Source organism: Mastomys coucha, unplaced genomic scaffold, assembly GCF_008632895.1.
Source record: "Mastomys coucha isolate ucsf_1 unplaced genomic scaffold, UCSF_Mcou_1 pScaffold22, whole genome shotgun sequence".
Taxonomy (NCBI): domain Eukaryota; kingdom Metazoa; phylum Chordata; class Mammalia; order Rodentia; family Muridae; genus Mastomys; species Mastomys coucha.
In genome coordinates, this window is record NW_022196905.1 from 56908175 (window position 1) to 56926687 (window position 18513).

The following is an 18513-nucleotide window of genomic DNA, read 5'->3' on the forward strand; positions in this document are numbered from 1 at the left end:
AGAGATGGCTCAGCAGTTTAGAGCACTCGCTACTCTTCTAGAGGCTCAAAGCACTTACATGGTGACTCACAGCCACCTGTAATTTCACTTAAAGGGGATCCAACGCCTGTTCTGGCTTCCACTATAACCAGGAACACATGTGATGCATATACAGACATGCAGGCAAAGAAAAACATAGACACACGCAAGTATGTAAGATAAAAATATTTTTAAAGAAGCCATTGTAAAGCAGATAATCTAATGGCATCTGACATGTTAGCCAACAGTTGCCAAAGCATCAAGAGGTAGTTCTTGTGCTGGAATTGCTGTGCCACAACTACACCTACAACACATGTCCACTTTTTTCTTACACTTTTCTTCATCCTTGACTCTGTAGATCGTATCTGAGCCATCAAATTCTTGCTCCCCACCTAGCTTACAAAGTTACCTTCAGTGTTTAAGAATGAACCAACATACATTCCACATGTAGTGAGGTCGGAGGGAGAGAGGTGATTATGGAGTTCTACGTGCAGGGAACATTCATGTTTATGTTTCCATGCATATGGACAGACTGTTTACGCAATTCAGTGAAAGATTAAAACTTACTTTATTTTCTATGCATTTTTCTGTCTCGGGGTTCCAGGAACATTCATTTGTAATAAAAACCTGAAATGACATGAAGTCCCTCAATTCCTCAGCAAATGTTTATCTAGAAAAAGAAAGCTTGGTGTTTGCAGCCAGAAGGATATAGAAAATCTGTTTCTCCTTCGGTGGTGGAAGGGGACAGTGGGCAGATAGGTTGACACTCTGTCATAGTATCTGCACCTGCCTCAAGGTCATTCATGGGTATTGTCAATGCTGCTCCATCGAGAAGGGGTCTCACTGGGACTCCATCTTGCCATATAGAGTCCTACAAGGTTGAGGATGTGCTGTGGCTTCCTCTTCCTGCTCTGACAGATTGATCACTGGATAGACTTGGCAACTGTTGCATATTGACACTCTCTAAACCAACACTCTCCATTCCTGATAAAAACACAGTGTACAAACATTGTGTGTGTTACATTAGACCTATAAATACAAAGAACCCAAAAAGTCTTCCTCAAAAAATGTATCAGCAAAATTTCTTTTTTACCGTCTCTCAAATAATAAGACTGAGGTAGACTCTTGTCTTAGATTCTCAAAAAATAACCAAGTCATGATTTATGACTCTTCCACCCAAAGGAAGAATCAATAGATGTAAAGGACAAGGATAGAACAATCCAATAAATAGCTTTAGACCTATCCAGCATGCTATTACTTCTATAAAGTTCTGTGTTACCACCATGCAGTATGTGCCCAATATATGCTTATTGTTTGAACTGAATTAGGAAATTTTTCCTTTAGTCATCTTTATGGCACATATAGCCTTACTACATCGATCAAATAACTATATTCTTTGGTGCCAGGTGCTCTGCTCAAAGAAACAATTATTTTTAAATAGATTTCGATTTTTGTAATGATCCATTCTGTTCCCAGCTCTTCTGCTTCAGTACCTGCCAAACATCGTTCATGAGACTATTAATATCCACAGTGCACACAAGCACAGCGTCTTGGAACTGAGGTTCACTTGAAACCTCACTTTAAAATGCAAGTTGTAGACAGGCTGTCTTGGGAACCTGCACCTACTCCAGGGTGTGTACTGCTGTCCTCCTTGATGGTTTTCTCTCTCCCTCCTCCTCCTCCTCCTCTTCCTCCTCCTCCTCCTCCTCCTCCTCCTCCTCCTCCTTCTTCTTCTTCTCCTTCTCTTTTTCTCTCTCTCACTCTCTCTCTTTCTGCCCATGCTTAAATTTAAACCCACATTAGTCTCCTCTTAATAAACTCTAGCTTTGCTTTAACAACAACAACAATAATAATAATAATAATGAAAATTCCTGCTCTTTCTCCCATATTCCTATTCGATGTTTTAAGTCTGAGTAGGGACTTAGGAATCTACATTGTAGCAAGTATTCTGGAGGACAGTCTACACTGTGATGGACCACTCTCTAATCTTATGGGCAAGTCTCAGAGCACAGGGAACTAGTGTTTCATTTTACCTGTCCATTTGTAGCATGTGGTTATTATTGCCTTGCCTACATAGAACACTAAAATTTTGGATTTTGTTTTTGCTTGTTTTTCTGTGGAGCTTTTTGCCAGGTTAATTGGGGCTAGTTGTCTGTGTGCAGACCTGAACTGTTTCAATGGGGCTGGTACTAGTGCTGTACCCACCACATTGCCTTCTGTCCTCCCTGGATGTGTGGATCTGGGGCTGAGAATCATACCATTGTTCTGGACAGAGCAATTCCTGTGTTGGAGGCTTTGCATGTTTAGAATTTTGTAAGGTTCATCATTTTTCTTTGCCATAAAACAAATCTCACAGTAGAACAGCTCTTGTTTTGCTATATAAACTTTAAAGGATTTGCTGTAAAAATTTTTGAATTTGTCATGTCTGATAGAATATGCAAACTAATTTCTCAGTATATCGAATAATTTCTTATAACTATAGTTGATCTAATTTTACTTATGCAATCATATATACACTGTGATGATAAGAAAGAATTGACCTAACAATGTGTCCTGCTGATTACTAATAGTTAAGGAGTGTCACCATGCTGTAGATATAAAATGAACTTTCTGGTTGATACACAGGGGCTCTTAGGAGAGAAATATGGGAACATTCGAATCCCTGGGGAAGTAGAAGCTTCAGAGTTTGAAATGATTTTGGATGCTGCTGTCGAAGCAAAACTAGAGACCAAGTTACTGGAAGATTGGTACTGTCGGGATGAGAACTCTGTGCCAGCAGCCTATTACCTCAGACCTAGGCTGGAGGTGCCAAGAAGCAACAAAAACTCAGTAAGTCTGCCTTCTCTGACTTTCCCTCTAAGGTGATTTTCCTTTTATCTGGAGTAGACTGTAAATTACATTAATGAGAGTCATCAGTTACAAACGCTCTCAGGGGATCTGAAGACATTATGATTTCGTTAGCTCTGGTTCGCATCCATGTCAATCAGATTATGTGCCTGTAATGTGTAAATCCACATATCCTATTATAGTCCCAAAATCATTCCACCATTATCTTACCAATGTATCTTCTACTACCTCCTGTCCCGGATAGTTCTTATTGTCACCTTGGCTCAAACCTAATGACACCTGGAAAGAAGGAATCTCAATGAAAGAAAGTGCCTCCATCAGATTGGCCTGTGCACATGTCTGTATAGCATTGCTTTCATTCTAGTTGACACAGGAGGGCCCAGCACACTGTGAGCATTACCATCCTAGGCACATGATCCCAGGGAATATAAGGAAGCTAGCTGAGCATAAGCCAGGGAGTAAGTCAACAAGCACCGTTCCTCCATGTGGTCTGCTTCAGTTCCTGCTTGAGCTTCACCTTAACTTCCCTCAATAACAGATCATAACCTGGACCCATAAGCCAAAGAAACCCTTTCCTCTCCTGAGTTGCTTTGGTCATGGTGTTCATCACAGCAACAGGAAGCAAACTGAAGCACTTCAAATTTCCCTGTTGGTTCCTCAATCAAATTTCCACTAGACAGTCTAGGTCTGTCTCAATATCTCCATTCTTCCCCACAATATCAATTTTCTCTCCTCTTTCCATAAGAGTACTTCAGGTATTTATTCCAGTTTATTGATGCTTTGATGCTTTCTTCAGCTGTTTCTATGCTGTTAATATGCTGATTTCCAAATCCAACAGTTATATTTTTATTTTATGAAAATTGTGTGTGACATTTATATTGTTTGTGCATTCATTTTATGGATCCTTTCAAAAAATATGCTTCACTATTTTCATGGACTCGTTATTGTACATTTTAATACATTTCTGATAGTTCTCCTTGAACACTTTCAACAGTTTATGTACTTGTAGTTTGTATAGAATCATAGAGTAAATTTGCTTATGCTTTTCCTGATCAATCTGGCCCTGAAGTATATCTATTATATGCCCTTTAAAACTTAGTGAAGGGGAAAATGGAGCAGAGTAGTTCTCGTTGACCATTTGAATGTTTAGATGAATTTTCAAAAGACTGATACCCATCTATCTTTCAAAGAGATCATTCTGGATATGGCTGGTTCCCAGACAGCTTCGAGAGAATGATGATAGGTTAGCCATGGTCTTCATTCTTACGTTTGTCTTTCTGATATCTTCTTCATGCTGATGAAATCATGTCAAAGTCATTGATTTCCTCGTATAAACACTGTCATTACTTAGCATATCTGCAATAATAATGTTCTTTTGGATAGGGCTGTTAGATCCAAAGCATCCCAGGGTTGAGTATATAAGAGTCAATGTAGACAGGATAGAAGGTAAAACCAGAAAGCTGTTTCACACAGTGGTCTGGGGACATTTGCTCCTATGTGACTATTTAATTGTTTGTTTGCTTTGTCTCCACTTATTTCTATGATCCTCCAGTGAAATGTAAATCATTCTTAAAATCTCCAAAGCTATTTATGTATAAATCATTTATAATCAATGTTAAATAAATAAATGCATGAATAAGACTTTATAAATTTTCCAAGGCTATATTAATATTTCCTTCACTTGTGCTCAAACTCCACAGTCAGTCCCACAACAACCAGAGGAAGATCCATTCCCAGGCACTCTAACACTCCCAGGATTATAGGACCAGAGATGAGAAGGATATAACATTTGCACCAAAACCAGACGTAACTGGGACCATTGGGACTCAAGCACGAAGGAACTCCATCCGACTAGTGGATGGGTTCCTTCCTGTCTAGTCAGGTGCCCTGAGCAGACCTTCGGCAGGAACTCCACAACCAGTCCCACAACACCCAGAGGAAGCTCCACTCCCAGGTGCTCTAACATGCCTAGGATCACAGGATCACAGGATCTTGGTCACACCAGGATCTCAGAGTCCCAGAGGCAGCTTCACTCCTGGGAGCTCTGACACACCCAGGATCTCAGGATCACAGGATCACAGAATCACAGGATCACAGAGACAGCTGAACTCTGAGGAGTTCTGACACAACCAGGATTACAGGAAGGACAGGCTCCAGTCAGATATACTGAGGGCAGGTAGCACTAGAGATAATCAGATGGCAGAAGGCAAGCATAAAAATATAAGCAACAGAAACCAAGGTTACTTGGCATCATCAGAAACCAGTTCTTCCAACATAGCAAGTCCTGGATACACCATCACACTGGAAAAGCAAGATTTGGATCCAAAATCATTTCTCATGATGATGATAAAGAACATTAAGAAGGACATAAATAACTCCCTTAAAGAAACACAGGAGGACACAGGTAAACATCGTGAAGGTCTTAAAGAGGAAACACAAAAATCCCTTAAAGAACTACAGGAAAACACAATTAAACAGGCAAAGAGAATGAACAAAACCATCCAAGATCTAAAAATGGAAATAGAAACAATAAGGAAATCACAAAGGGAGATAACTCTGAAGATAGAAAACCTAGGAAAGAGATCAGGAGTCATAAATGCAAGCACCTCCAACAGAATACAAAAGATAGAAAAGAGAATATCAGGGTCAGAAGATGCCATAAAAAACATTGACCACAACAGTCAAAGAAAATGAAAAATGCACAAAGCAAAAAGGTTCTAACCTGAAACATCCAGGAAATCCAGAACACAATATGAAGACCAAACCTAGGGATAATAGGTATAGAAGAGAGTGAAGATTCCCAACGTAAAGGGCCAATAAATATCTTCAACAAAATTACAGAAAACTTCCCTAACCTAAAGAAAGTGATGCCCATGAACATAAAAGAAGCCTAAGAACTCCAAATACACTGGACCAGAAAAGAAATTCCTCCCATCACATAATAATAAAAAATACCAAATGCACTAAACAAAGAATATTAAAAGCAGTAAGGGGAAAATGTCAAGTAACATAGAAAGGCAAACCTATTAGAATTATACCAGACTTCTCACCAGAGACTATGAAACCCAGAAGATTCTGGGCAGATGTCACACAGACCCTAAGAGAACACAAATGCCAGCTCAGGCTACTATACCCAGCAAAACTCTCAATTACCATAGATGAAGAAACCAAGGTAGTCCATGACAAAATCAAATTCACACAATATCTTTCCACAAATCCAGCCCTTCAAAGGATAATAAAAGGAAAGCTTCAACACAAGGAGGGAAACTACACCCTAGAAATAGCAAGAAAATAATCTTCTTTTAACAAACCAAAAAGAAGAGAGTCACATAAACATAACTCCACCTCTAACAACAAAAATAAGAGGAAGCAACAATCACTTTTCCTTAATATCTCTTAACATCAATGGACTCAATTCTCCAGGAAAAAGACATAGACGAACAGACTGGATACATAAACAGGACCTAGCATTTTGCTGCATACAGGAAATGCACCTTAGTGACAAAGACAGCCACTACCTCAGAGTAAAAGGTTGGAAAACAATTTTCCAAGCAAATGTTCCCAAGAAACAAGCTGGAGTAGTCATTCTAATATCGAATAAAATCAACTTTCAACCAAAAGTTATCAAAAAATATAAGGAAGGATACTTTATACTGGTCAAAGGAAAAAATCTACCAAGATGAACTCTCAATTCTGAACATCTATGTTTCAAATGCAAGGGCACCCACATCCACAAAGGAAACTTTACTAAAGCTCAAAGCACACCTCACACCCCACACAATAATAGCGGAAGACTTCAACACCCCACTCTCAGCAATGGACAGATCAGTCAGCAATGGACAGATTACAGAAGCAGAGATTAAACAGAGACACATAAAACTAACAGAAGTTATGAACCACATTGGTCTGACAGATACTTATAGAACATTTCATCCTAAAGCAAAAGTCTATACCTTCTTCTCAGCACCTCATGGTACCTTCTCCAAAACTGACCATATAATTGGTCACAAAACAAGCCTCAACAGATACAAGAAGATTGAAATAATGCCATGTACCCTATCAGATCACCACAGACTAAGGCTGGTCTTAAATTCCAACAATAACAACAGAAAACACACATAAACATGGAAGCTGAACAACACTCTACTCAATGATAACACAACAACAACAACAGAAAACACACATAAACATGGAAGCTGAACAACGCTCTACTCAATGATAACTTAGTCAAGGAAGAAATAAAGAAATTAAAGACTTTTTTAGTGTTTAATGAAAATGAAACCACAACATACCCAAATTTATGGAACACAATGAAAGCAGTGCTAAGAGGAAAACTCATAGCTCTAAGTGACTCCAAAAAGAAACTGAAGAGAACTTACACTAGCAGCTTGACAGCACACCTGAAAGTTCTAGAACAAAAAGAAGCAAATACACCCAAGAGGAGTAGATGGCAGGAAATAATCAAACTTAGGGCTAAATCAACCAAATAAAACAAAAAGAACTATACAAAGAATCAGCAAAGCCAGGAGCTGGTTCTTTGAGAAAATCAACAAAATAGATAAACCCTTAGCCAGACTAACCAGAGAGCACAGAGGCAGTATCCAAATTAATAAAATCTGAAATGAAAAGGGAGATATATCTTAAAATAATTATTCTGTTTGTTGAATATTAACTGTTGAAGATATTAAAATCATGCTCTACCAACATCATGGAAGTATTACTGATAATTTTTCTCACTGTGCTTGAAATTGGCATTTTCTTAATGTTTAACTTCAAAGAATTTTTGATATTTTAAATTTTTTAAAATATACTTACTGATATAATAATTTCTCTCCTAGAAACACTGATAATCTTTTTGAAGTAAACTGATTGTTAGACAATACACAGAGATATATAATGCAAAATACTCTCTCACTATGTCAGGTGGTAACATATAAGAGCTTTTGAATATATTTCTTAATGATCCATGTTTAATATTTTATGTTCTTTTACTATGCTTAATTCCCAAAGAATGTTTTGTATGTTTTGAAACAATTTAGTATTCAACATTAGATATAGGATCCTCAGTTATAGATAGTATTAAGTAGTCATTAATGATATTTTTAGGGTATGAAAGGATATGAATATAAAAGTTGAACAAATTTTATGTATTATTCCATCCTCAAAATACTCAATGTTATTAATATGTTTGATGTATAAGATGTACTTAAATAATAAAAATAAATAAATATTTCCTTCCTGTAAAACAATTTCACCACTTTCTTTCTTAGACAATTACAAAAAAATGAAGCAAAAAATTAAAGATATATGGTGACACACAAATGTCTCCCCTTTAACTTTCTTCTCTCTTTTTCAGAGGACACTGTAAAGATTATGTTGTTATGATATTTAAAATCAAACTTCAAGAGGGAAAGCTATAGTAAATAATAAAACATGTCTGAGGCCCATTTGTTGTTACTATAACAAAAATATAATGTCTGGCTGCTTTCTAAGGAAAGAATTTCCTTTAGCTCACAGTTTGGGGGTTTGAAAATCCAAGGCAAGCACCTCCATCTCCTGAGGCCCTAATAAGAACCTTCTTGACCATAGTATGACAGTAGAAACTCATGCAGAAGAAATCTCATGGTGAGACAAGAAACCAGAGAGCTTCAAAGGCTAGGTTGATCCTTTTCATAAGAGCCCAGTCCCTCAAGAACTACCTGGGGCTCAATAAAGATGATATTGACATCTTCCAAGGGTGGCATTTTGGTGACCACCCTCTATGACATCTCATGTCCCAACATTGCCAGGAGAAATAGGGTTCAAACTCCCGGCACATAAATAACCAATAGGAACTACAGCCAAACCCAGAAAACAACACTGGGACATGCCTTCATGTAACCAGGGCAAGTTCACCTGTAATATGGAGATGCTTTCCTACTTCAGGGCTATTGGGGAAAAGAGGATGAAGTGAGGCATTGGAAAGACCAACTTTCATAGCCCTGGCATATACCAATCTTGCTTTTAAATACTGATTTATCCTTCATGATTTTTGAGACTAACTCCCCACCTTCACCTTTTCCTAGACACAGCCTTCTGCCAGTGGTGAACACGAGAGGCCATGGCAAGAAATATCGGATGAAATCAAAACAATATTTAAAGCTGCTGTCAAGCTGCTGCATGAGCAGGGGAAAATGAAGCACAGCCAGGCTAAGAGGTACCTGTTCTCAGGTAATGTCCACATGTCTTCAGAAAATTAAGAAACGGATAAAACCCCGGAAGCATGCACGGCATCCCTCTCGGGAGTCTATAAATTTAATCCCACTTAGTACCGAGCACATTTAAATTGATAAACGCTTCTACATCCCAGAAAGACAAGTGTCAACTCACAGGAGATCCTTTCCTTAGTGTGCAGGCTTCTCTAGCAAATGTGATTTCAGAAGTTCAGAGGTGGCTGGGTGTAATAGCCAAGACTCTGCTGTTGTGTCTTTTCTGAGCAAATCATTCCCTCTTCATCTCACAGCAAATGTATGGGGACCTATCCTGGTCAACTCTGAGGCAAGCTCTGGGGAGACAGTAACGGGTAAGGGAGTTCTCTGCTCTCCTGGAAACTTATTTCCAGAGAGGCAAAGAAATGATCACCAAGAAATAAATGAGCTACATTGTTTCAGAAATTAAATAACTTGTAACTTGAATAAAACATAGTTATAAAAAAAATCGTGGTTGAGGAGGGATGCTGGGGCTCTCTTATAGGTAGGGTGAGCTTAGTTGGTGATTTTTTTATATTGAAGATGGAAAGAATCAGAGTTAGCAATACCATGACTCTCTAAGGTGGAGATTACAGGCAGTGGGACCAACTGGTTCGAATCCCTCAGCAGGAATAGATTGGGTGTCAAGCACAAGCACAGATCTCAGCCAAGGAAATAGGGCTTTGTTCTGGAGCCAAACACAAATCACTATAGCCTGGGAGCACAGGTTCCGTTTACTTCAAATACCATGTACAACATGGTAGCAGTTTCCTCAAGCTTTTATAGTTACAAAAGAAAGCAATAGATCAAGACATTTTCAGATACATTGATAGAAACATCAAGTAGGTGGGTTACAGCACAGTAGGGAATTCCCTGCTATAGGCATTAAATGTTGCCTGACAACATTTTACGACTGTAAATCAATGGAATCTCAGGGTCGGTTTGTATGTACATTCCAGAAAAGATCTTTCCTGATAGTCAGGAAGATGTTTGGACAAAGCCGAGGCAGGCAGTAAGTGGCGATTTATGGGGCTAAAGGTAATCTAAGATAATTTGGCTCTGGACCTGCAACATTCCAGTTCTCCAAAATCACAACATCCTAGCCCATCAATCAGCCTCTTAGAAAGCTCAACACAGGCAAGGCTTTATTCTGGGAACTTCGTGAACAGCAAGAAAGTCAGGTTTGAGGAGGGTGACAACAGAAACGGAGATGGCTGTCTGACGAAGCTTAGGGGTGACATGGGAAGCCAGGGAGAAGGGTATGTGCCAGGACTTACCTTTATATTAAAATATCAAACACACACACACAAATACACAGTTACAAACACACACTCACACACACAAACACACAAATACATAGTCACACACACACACATACATACACTCACACACACACACATATACGAACACACACACACACACACACACACACACACACACACAACCAGGCAGGCACGCTCCTCATTACCGACTAGTCTGTAACCTTCCACAGACAGGCAGGGAAGCCTCTGTCGGAAACTGTAGGAAAGCCAGGACCTGAAGGATAGAATTTCATCTTAAAGTTCACAATAAAAAAAAAACTGTTAATGAAAAACAATAGTAACTGCACTTTCAGATTGCTGTTCTGAGCGCTCTGGCCTGGGAACCCAGATTCCCAGGACCATGTTCCAATGTGGCCCCAGTATCATGGAGCTTTTATACTTAAATCACAAAACTCATTTGTCAAAACCCCAAAAGTGCTTGACCCTCAATCACTGAATACACACCTTTTCAATAGGTTTTCGAGCTATAAATAATTTTGGTGACTCCTAGATGCAAGCCATCAGGACATTTTAGCATGAAAGCAAGAAGTGGAGGAAGGAGTAGAGGGGCCTCTTAAAACTAAATCTGACCTCTACAGCAGGAGACTGCCTACTCTGGTCTCAGTGAGAGAAGATGTACCTACCCCTCCAGACACTTGAGACCCCAGGGAGTAGGGAGGCCTGGTGGGTTGGGGTGGGGACATCCTCTTGGAAATGGGGGAGGAGGAATGGGATAAGGAATCATTGGGGAGATAACCAGGAGGGGTATAAAGAGTGGACTATTGAAAAAAAATTAAAGATTTAAAAGACAAAATTTCGGTGATAGATCCCAGCACTCCATTTTATTCCAGGAGATAGGGGCATTGATTATTCTATTTCAGAGTGGGTTTTTTTTTAAAGGACGGGTTAATGTTTGTGCTTCTCCAATCTTGCAGAACTTAAAGAAAACACTACCTCACACAGAACTGAGATTACTTCCTTGTGTGTGACACTTACTAATTCAGGGGTAAATTTTTCTGTAAGAAACTTTATGAGTAAACTTTATGAATAACATCACCCCCGTGAGTGGGATAATGTTCACACACTGGAACTATGTTAGCAGATGCATTTGCTCTGTTTTGCTCTGCCGGGCAGAGGGGAAACTAAGGTCTTGCTTAGTGCACCTCGTTTCAGATAAAAATATGTAGGGAAAAAAATACTATAAACTTGGTGGGCTTGGTGGCTCACTCTTTTAATTCCAGTACATGGCAGGCAGGGGCTGGTGGATCTCTGTGAGTTTGAGCCTGGTCTTTCATATTCCTGACAGGCCAGGCCCAAACAGTGATGAAACCTTAGCGAGATGGGGGAAGAGAGAGGGAGAGAGCACTAAATGTATCAAGAAGAAGTACTGTCTTTATCTTTGCTCCTTTGGGACCTTTTCTTGATCATTTCCAGGCTCTGGCCTTTCATCTTTATCAAGAACAAAACATTGTTCTTTAAAATGTGCTTGACTAGAACAGGGGCCCAGAGGAAAGCTTTGCTCTTCTTTATGTTAAAAAACAAACAAACAAAAAAAAAAAAACAGGTTTATAACCGAACAGCTCCAGCATTCAAGCACCTCACTGGAAAACACTTGTTCAAGGTCTCTATTCTAGAGAACTGTCAGTGGGCTTGGTGCTACACACCTGTAATCCCAGCACTTGGAAGTCTGGGGCAGGAAGACTGTGAGTTCAGTGCCAGCCTGGACTACGTAGTGTGACTCTGGGAAACATAAAAATGCCTGGGAGTCTGTCCCTAAGTTACCCTCCCTGAGTGTTGTGACCTAGGAAACTGAAGGCCACTAAAGCACGCATGAAGACAGAATGTACAAACAATGCCCCGTAAGGAAAGTTGGAAAATGTATGCACACCTATCAGGAATTCTCTTATCCAGTTTTCTGTTATGATCCACTGAAAATTACTTATTTGATTTTGTTTTGGAGCCTCTAGGCTATGGTCAATCAGTTGGCTCCACTGCCTTTGGGCCTGTTGTAAGGCCACATACGACAGCAGCAGCTTATAGAAAAACCATTTGCCTCATAGTGAGGAACAAAAATGAGAGACAGAAGACCCCAGGATCCCAGAAGTCCCTTCAAAGACGTACCCTGACAACCTGAGACCTCTGACTGGACCACACCCACCTCTTAAAAGTTCAGCCACATCCCAGTAATGGACTCTAGGGGGACAAACCTTTACCACATAGCATGTGGGGGGAATCTCAGAGCTAAAGTACAGCAGAAATTATGAACACAGATTCCCTACCCCTGTCAGCCAATCAAGATGGTGCTCATTGCCCCCACGATACAGAACGTGGACTTTGTATCACATTGCTCATTTATTCGGATTCATTTATGGCACTGCAGGCACTCTGTGCACAGCCTGCTTCCCTCCCGAGCCACGTTTAGATGGATTTTTTTCCTGCGGTGATTTATCTGCATCCCCTCTTATGGTCTGAAATTCCCCATTAGCACCCTCTTCCCACAGATTCGACAGTAATACCAGACAGTTACAGTGAGCTTTTCTCTGAAAGTCCAAGTGACAATATCTATCTCTGGGAATCGGTGACACATTGTCTGTGGATAGCACAGGTGGATCACTTCCTTTTTCTTCCTGATCATGTTAGCATGCAGTGGCCAATCCAAAATGTTCACCAACACTTTCCCCAGGGGCTGGAAGATAGATGGACCAGAAGCTGCTTCCTCTATAGCCCCCAGTGTCCAAGCTCCTAACAACTTCTCTTATCTATCTCCTGTGAAAGGAACTTAGATATGAGTCATAGAAGCACAGTAGCCTGCTCCCTTAACCACAGTGGCTGGCTCAAACACTGTGTAAGATGCATTGAGATCATGACTCAGTCTACAGAATTCCTGTGGCCATAAGCTTATCTACCTTTGTTAAAGTCAAAACTGTTTGCTGTCATTATGGGGAAAACTATTATCACAAGAATTCCAGAAAAAGCCATAATTTAGGCAAAGGCCCCTAACTTCCAACTTCCATGGTAGTTACAGGGTCTCCAGACTCTGTCTCTTTTAGCCTCTTTTCTCTCAACCTGCACTGAACACAACTGACAGGACATATAGTGCATAATAGTTGCTCAAGAAAGGTCAGTTTATGAAAGAAAGAGTGAGGATTACTTGAAGAAAAGAAGGTAGAAAGACAGGAAGGGAGAAAGGGGGAAGGGAGGAGAGACAGAAGGAGGGAGGGAGGGAGGGAGGGAGGAGAGAGAGAAGGAGGAAGCAAGGGAGGAGAGAGACAGGGAGGAAGGGAGGAGAGACAGAAGGAGGGAGGGAGGAAGGGAAGGGAGGAAGGGAGGAGAGACAGAAGGAGGAAGGGAGAGAGGAAAGACAGAAGGAGGAAGGGAGGAGAAACAGGGAGGAAGGGAAGCAGAAAGGGGGGTTTTGTTTGTTTTCTGTTGCTGTGATAAATACTATGACCAAAGACAACTTGGGGAGCAAAGGATTTCTTTCGTCTTCCACAGCCTGGTAATAGTTCATCACAGAAGAAAGCTAGCATTGAGGTCAGGAGCTCAAGGCAGGAGCCTGGAATCAGGAGCTGATGTAGAAGCAAGCCATGGAAGGGTGCTGCTTACTAAGTCATTCCCCAGGCTTGCTTGCTTCCTTCTTTCCTTCCTTCCTTCCTTCCTTCCTTCCTTCCTTCCTTCCTTCCTTCCTTCCTCCCTTCCTTCCCTCCTTCCTTCCTTCTTTCCTTCCTTCTCTCCCTCCTTTCTTTCTTGTGTGTGCATTGGTGTCTTGCCCTGGTGCATATTGGTCTCTGTGAGAGTGTTGGACCCTCTAGAACTAGAGTTATAGACAGTTGTAAGTTGCCATTTGGGTGCTAGGAATTAAACCCAGGTCCTCTGAAGGAGTAGCCAGTGCTTTTATCTGCTAAACCATCTTTCCAAATTCACCCTCCCCAGCCTGCTTTTTTACACCACTCAGAACCACCTGCCTAAGAGTAGCACCACCCACAGTGGGCTGGGTCATAACACATCAATCATTAAACAGAATGATTTGTCTACAGGACAATTGGATGGAGGTATGTTCTCCATTGACTTTCCTCTTCCCGTGGGGCTTGTGTCTAGCTGATAAAAAGTCTAACCAGGATGTGAGGGAAGAAACGAATGAAAGGGAGGGAGGGTGGGAAGGGGAGAGGGAGGGAGGGAGGCTTATAATGCATACTTACTTCTCTGCACCTCTATGTACTATAAGACATGTGGTTTAATTCAGAAGAAATGATGTCCTATATAAGTCATTTTCTATACCTTTCTGAGCCCATGAAATGGAGCAGTATCATGAATTAAGATAGACCAGAATTCAGAACATAGTTATATTTTATTTTAGGATGTGCTTTTTCATTTCTATTTCAGCCCATTTGTTTAGGTTACAATACACCTCAAACTAAAGGATGACTCTGCATTGGAAAGGGGGGCCTGGCAAGGAACCAGAGCCTAGCTACGTCACCTAGCTACCTCCATGTTTCCTGGCCCCATGGAGACCCAGATGCTTCCACATTTAAAAGGGCTAAAGCTAGCTAGAGAGGGAAATTAAAGTCACATCTTAAAAATCATCACCATGAACCTGGCATGTTTGCCTTGCCAAGCTGGTTTTCCTTCCCATTGGGAAGGAAATAAAATAATTTATGAAAAATATCTACTCTTCTAGATTCTACATGCTTAGGAAAAGACTAATGCTAACTTAAGAAATGACTCCACAGGTTTCATCTCTACAAATTATAAGCAAATAACATCTCTCAAAGTGACTAAGAGCTACATGTCGGGAATTTGGGCACATGGTTCCTTCGATCAAGGCAATAAATCCCGTCTTATCTTCTTCCAGCTATCGAGGATGAGTTTGACTTTGCTCTAGGCAAGCAAACTCCAGCATTTCTGAAGAAGTGTGTATGCTACATCAGGAAGATTGCTAACATCGAACGCTTCGTCAAAATCCCAGAGATGGGAAAATACATGGACATAACTGGAACAGACCCAAGAATCATCCGTGACCCAGAAGCTCAAGAGAAGCTGATAAAACTCAGGGATGAATTCATTCCTACCATCGTTGCATCCTCTAATCTGAGAGTGTACACATCTGTCACTCACTGTGACATGAAATTGGGCTATTCCCAAGAGATAGAAAACCATTACATAGAAGGACTTGGTAAGCAATTTTATGAAGACATGATTGATATAATTCAGGCAACAGTACAACAGAACTTTGACACAGAGACTGATACGCTATATGATGAAATCCTGCAGCACTCCTCACTGTGTAAAACATACGCCTCCTTCTATGAATACAAATGTGAATCACTAAACATCTTGCATAAATACATCCTTCCAAGCAAAACTGGGCATATCAACCCTCTCATTGTGTATGGGGGACCATGCACTGGGAAGACTCTACTGCTAGCTGAAGTAGCAAAAAAGGTAAAAAATAAATAAATAAATAAATAAAAATAAAAAAATAAATCTATACTTTCCCTTCTGTTTGTAGAAACATTTTCCCCCTTTGATCAAATTCAATTTTCTGTGCTTGCTATTTGATTATAACTAGACTTTTTAGGATGGCTACTTCTGTGTTTCTTTCCTGCCAGTGTAACAGATATGCAGTGTGAGAACAGGATGCATGGGGACATGACTATAAAACTGCTTTTTATTGTGACTCCCTGTCCCCACCCACCCACCTCATTAGGATGAAAGGGGGACCCAATTCTTGAAAACCTTTCTCAGCCTTGTCAGGTCAAAACCTTGTCTTCCAGTTTCTCTAGTCACTAAATCAGTCTCAGTCCAACAATAAGTATGTCCTACCTACAGTGATAATTAACACTTTTGTCTATATTTTTCTCCTTCATCTGAGGCCTACCACAGGCAAGCATCCTACTGTGGGTATGAGAACATGAATGTCTTTATTGACATAGCATTTTTTTCCTCCCTCTTTTTCTAACCCCAACCACGTTTATAATCTCTACTGAGTTGTAGTGTGGAAGTTCTAGGAAGGTGAGTCACCCAGGAAGTTATCACATGACCCATGCTGCTGTGAGTGAACACCAAACTCTCAGGAAACACTAAAAGCTGCCCACCATCTCCTCTGAGTCCTTCCCATCATTTCCAGAAGTTTCTTCCCCTCCTTTCTTCAAGCCTGGACCCACTAATGGTATCTCATTGCACCTCCCTAAATGCGGGGCATTGCGTCTTTTTCTTGCTCATTGTTTTATCACTTCTTAGACATTCATTAACAAACTTCTATAGCCTTTGGGGTAAGAGTGCCTCCATGGACCAGCAAATTCCTCAGGCAAGCCTAGGGACAAGAAAAGCACCAAACCTTACCTTCTCCCTCTCCTTGAAGCTTCACATTGGGTTCATGGGAAATACCCAGGTACTCTTTGGCCCTCAGAACCCTAGACCAGAAGACCCGGGCTGGGATAACAATTCTGTGACTTCATTCTAAAATATAATGTCTACTATCTTGCCATGTCAGCCTAAACTGTACGAAACCAGATCCATTTTAACTTCCTTTACGCTTGGAGTTAAAGTAGAACAGCTTCTACTAGATGGTCACTTAGAACTGTTATGTCGTTCCTCTGTACGCTGTCTAGCAGAGCCTTCTCTATCTCTCTGAATAGTCCTGTTGTTTGTCATGTGCTGCACAATATCAAATTGGTCACCATGAGTACAAAAACAGGGTTGGCTGTGTTGTACCTATTGTGGGGATTTGGTGCCAGAGCAAATTTACAGGTGAGAATCAGGTATGTGATTCTTCACCTAACTGGCCATGTTTTAGTTCATCATGTTTGGCTGCTTTCCATGCTTGTGTTCCAAGATGCAACCACTTCTTTAGTTAAGTACACAATGAGGTAGAGACCTGACCTTAGGTATCATGTCCTATCAGAATAAATTGAGGGGAAGGCAGAGAGAGAGAGAGACTTTAAACTCTGGTTTAACTAGTCCGCACCTTCAAACTTCAGGATCATTTCTCACAAGCACACTAGTGACACAGTGAAGGGCATATAAGAAGTTTGATGGGGATTTCCTTCCTGTTCCAAGGAACAAATATTGTTGAACTGATGAAGCAGAAGATCCATGTGGTGTGCCTTCATGTGCATGCCAGGTCACAGATTGCATGAGACAGGCTAACGTGTGCATACGCAGAAGCATCCCCACTCTGCAGGATGCTAGTCATGAGAAGTTGATCTTTAATGATGACTGGGCTGTCTTCTGGCGATCTGGTGCATATCTGGATACACATAGTCCAAGGTTTTGCTCACCAGTTTCTTTTCCCCCATCTCACCATTTGTCTCTACTGGCAAATGACTAGCTATGTGTCAGCAACAAGTTTCACTGTCTAGTGTTCTTGCTTCTAATAGGCATCTCATGCTTGTCTCATGTGAGTCTAGGGCAGTACACAAAGAGAACATAGGCAGCAACCTCAGCGTGTGAGCCATCAACATCAAGTCAAACAGACTGTGTTTGGGTTCTGATCAGCTACCAGTGAACCATCGGTGCATGGCATTGCTGTCATCCCCAAAAGCAGCCTCCAGCACCAAACCTAAGTAGCAGAAAACTTCTTATGCTGTGTCATTTATCCAACTCATATCCATAGACCTTGAATCTTACATTTTTTCTTACTCTGAACTATCACAAAGACCCAAACTTCCAAATTTATAGAAAAAATCTACATATAGTATATAATAGAATTCATGGGCTATTCATTTCTTTTCTAAAGAGCATTCTTGGTAATAGAATAGCTGAAAGGCTTTATCTCTGTAAAATACTGCATGGGGGCCTCTTTTGTACTTTGATCATATTCCTTCTCAACTTTGACTTTTCGGCCATAAAAAATTATAATAGTGAATTTTGCTGGTCCATATATGCTTTATTCCCTTAGCTCTACAAGGAAGGGAGGAAAGAAAGAGGGAAGGGAGGAAGGGGGGAAGGAATGAGGGATTGAGGGAGAGAGGGAGGGAAGAAGAAGAGGAAGAGGAGGGGGGAAGGGCATACAGAATGAATGTGAGATATGGCTCTACTTCAGTTTTGCTTCTAATGACCATTCCACTTGAAGCAATTTAGTGATCTAGCTTGAGCTTCAGTTTCCTCTCTTATTAAAT

At 40.7% G+C, this 18513-nt stretch overlaps 1 protein-coding gene across 2 annotated transcripts in view; it reads left to right on the forward strand.

Annotated features, from left to right (window-relative positions):
• Positions 1–18513, forward strand: part of Nwd2 (NACHT and WD repeat domain containing 2) — a 175363-nt gene that overhangs the window by 149410 nt on the left and 7440 nt on the right. For both annotated transcript variants that reach the window (XM_031342373.1, XM_031342374.1), the window contains 3 exons: positions 2644–2847; positions 8931–9075; positions 15246–15835. In XM_031342373.1, the coding sequence (XP_031198233.1) occupies positions 2644–2847; positions 8931–9075; positions 15246–15835 (939 nt within the window). The remainder of the gene's footprint in view (positions 1–2643; positions 2848–8930; positions 9076–15245; positions 15836–18513) is intronic.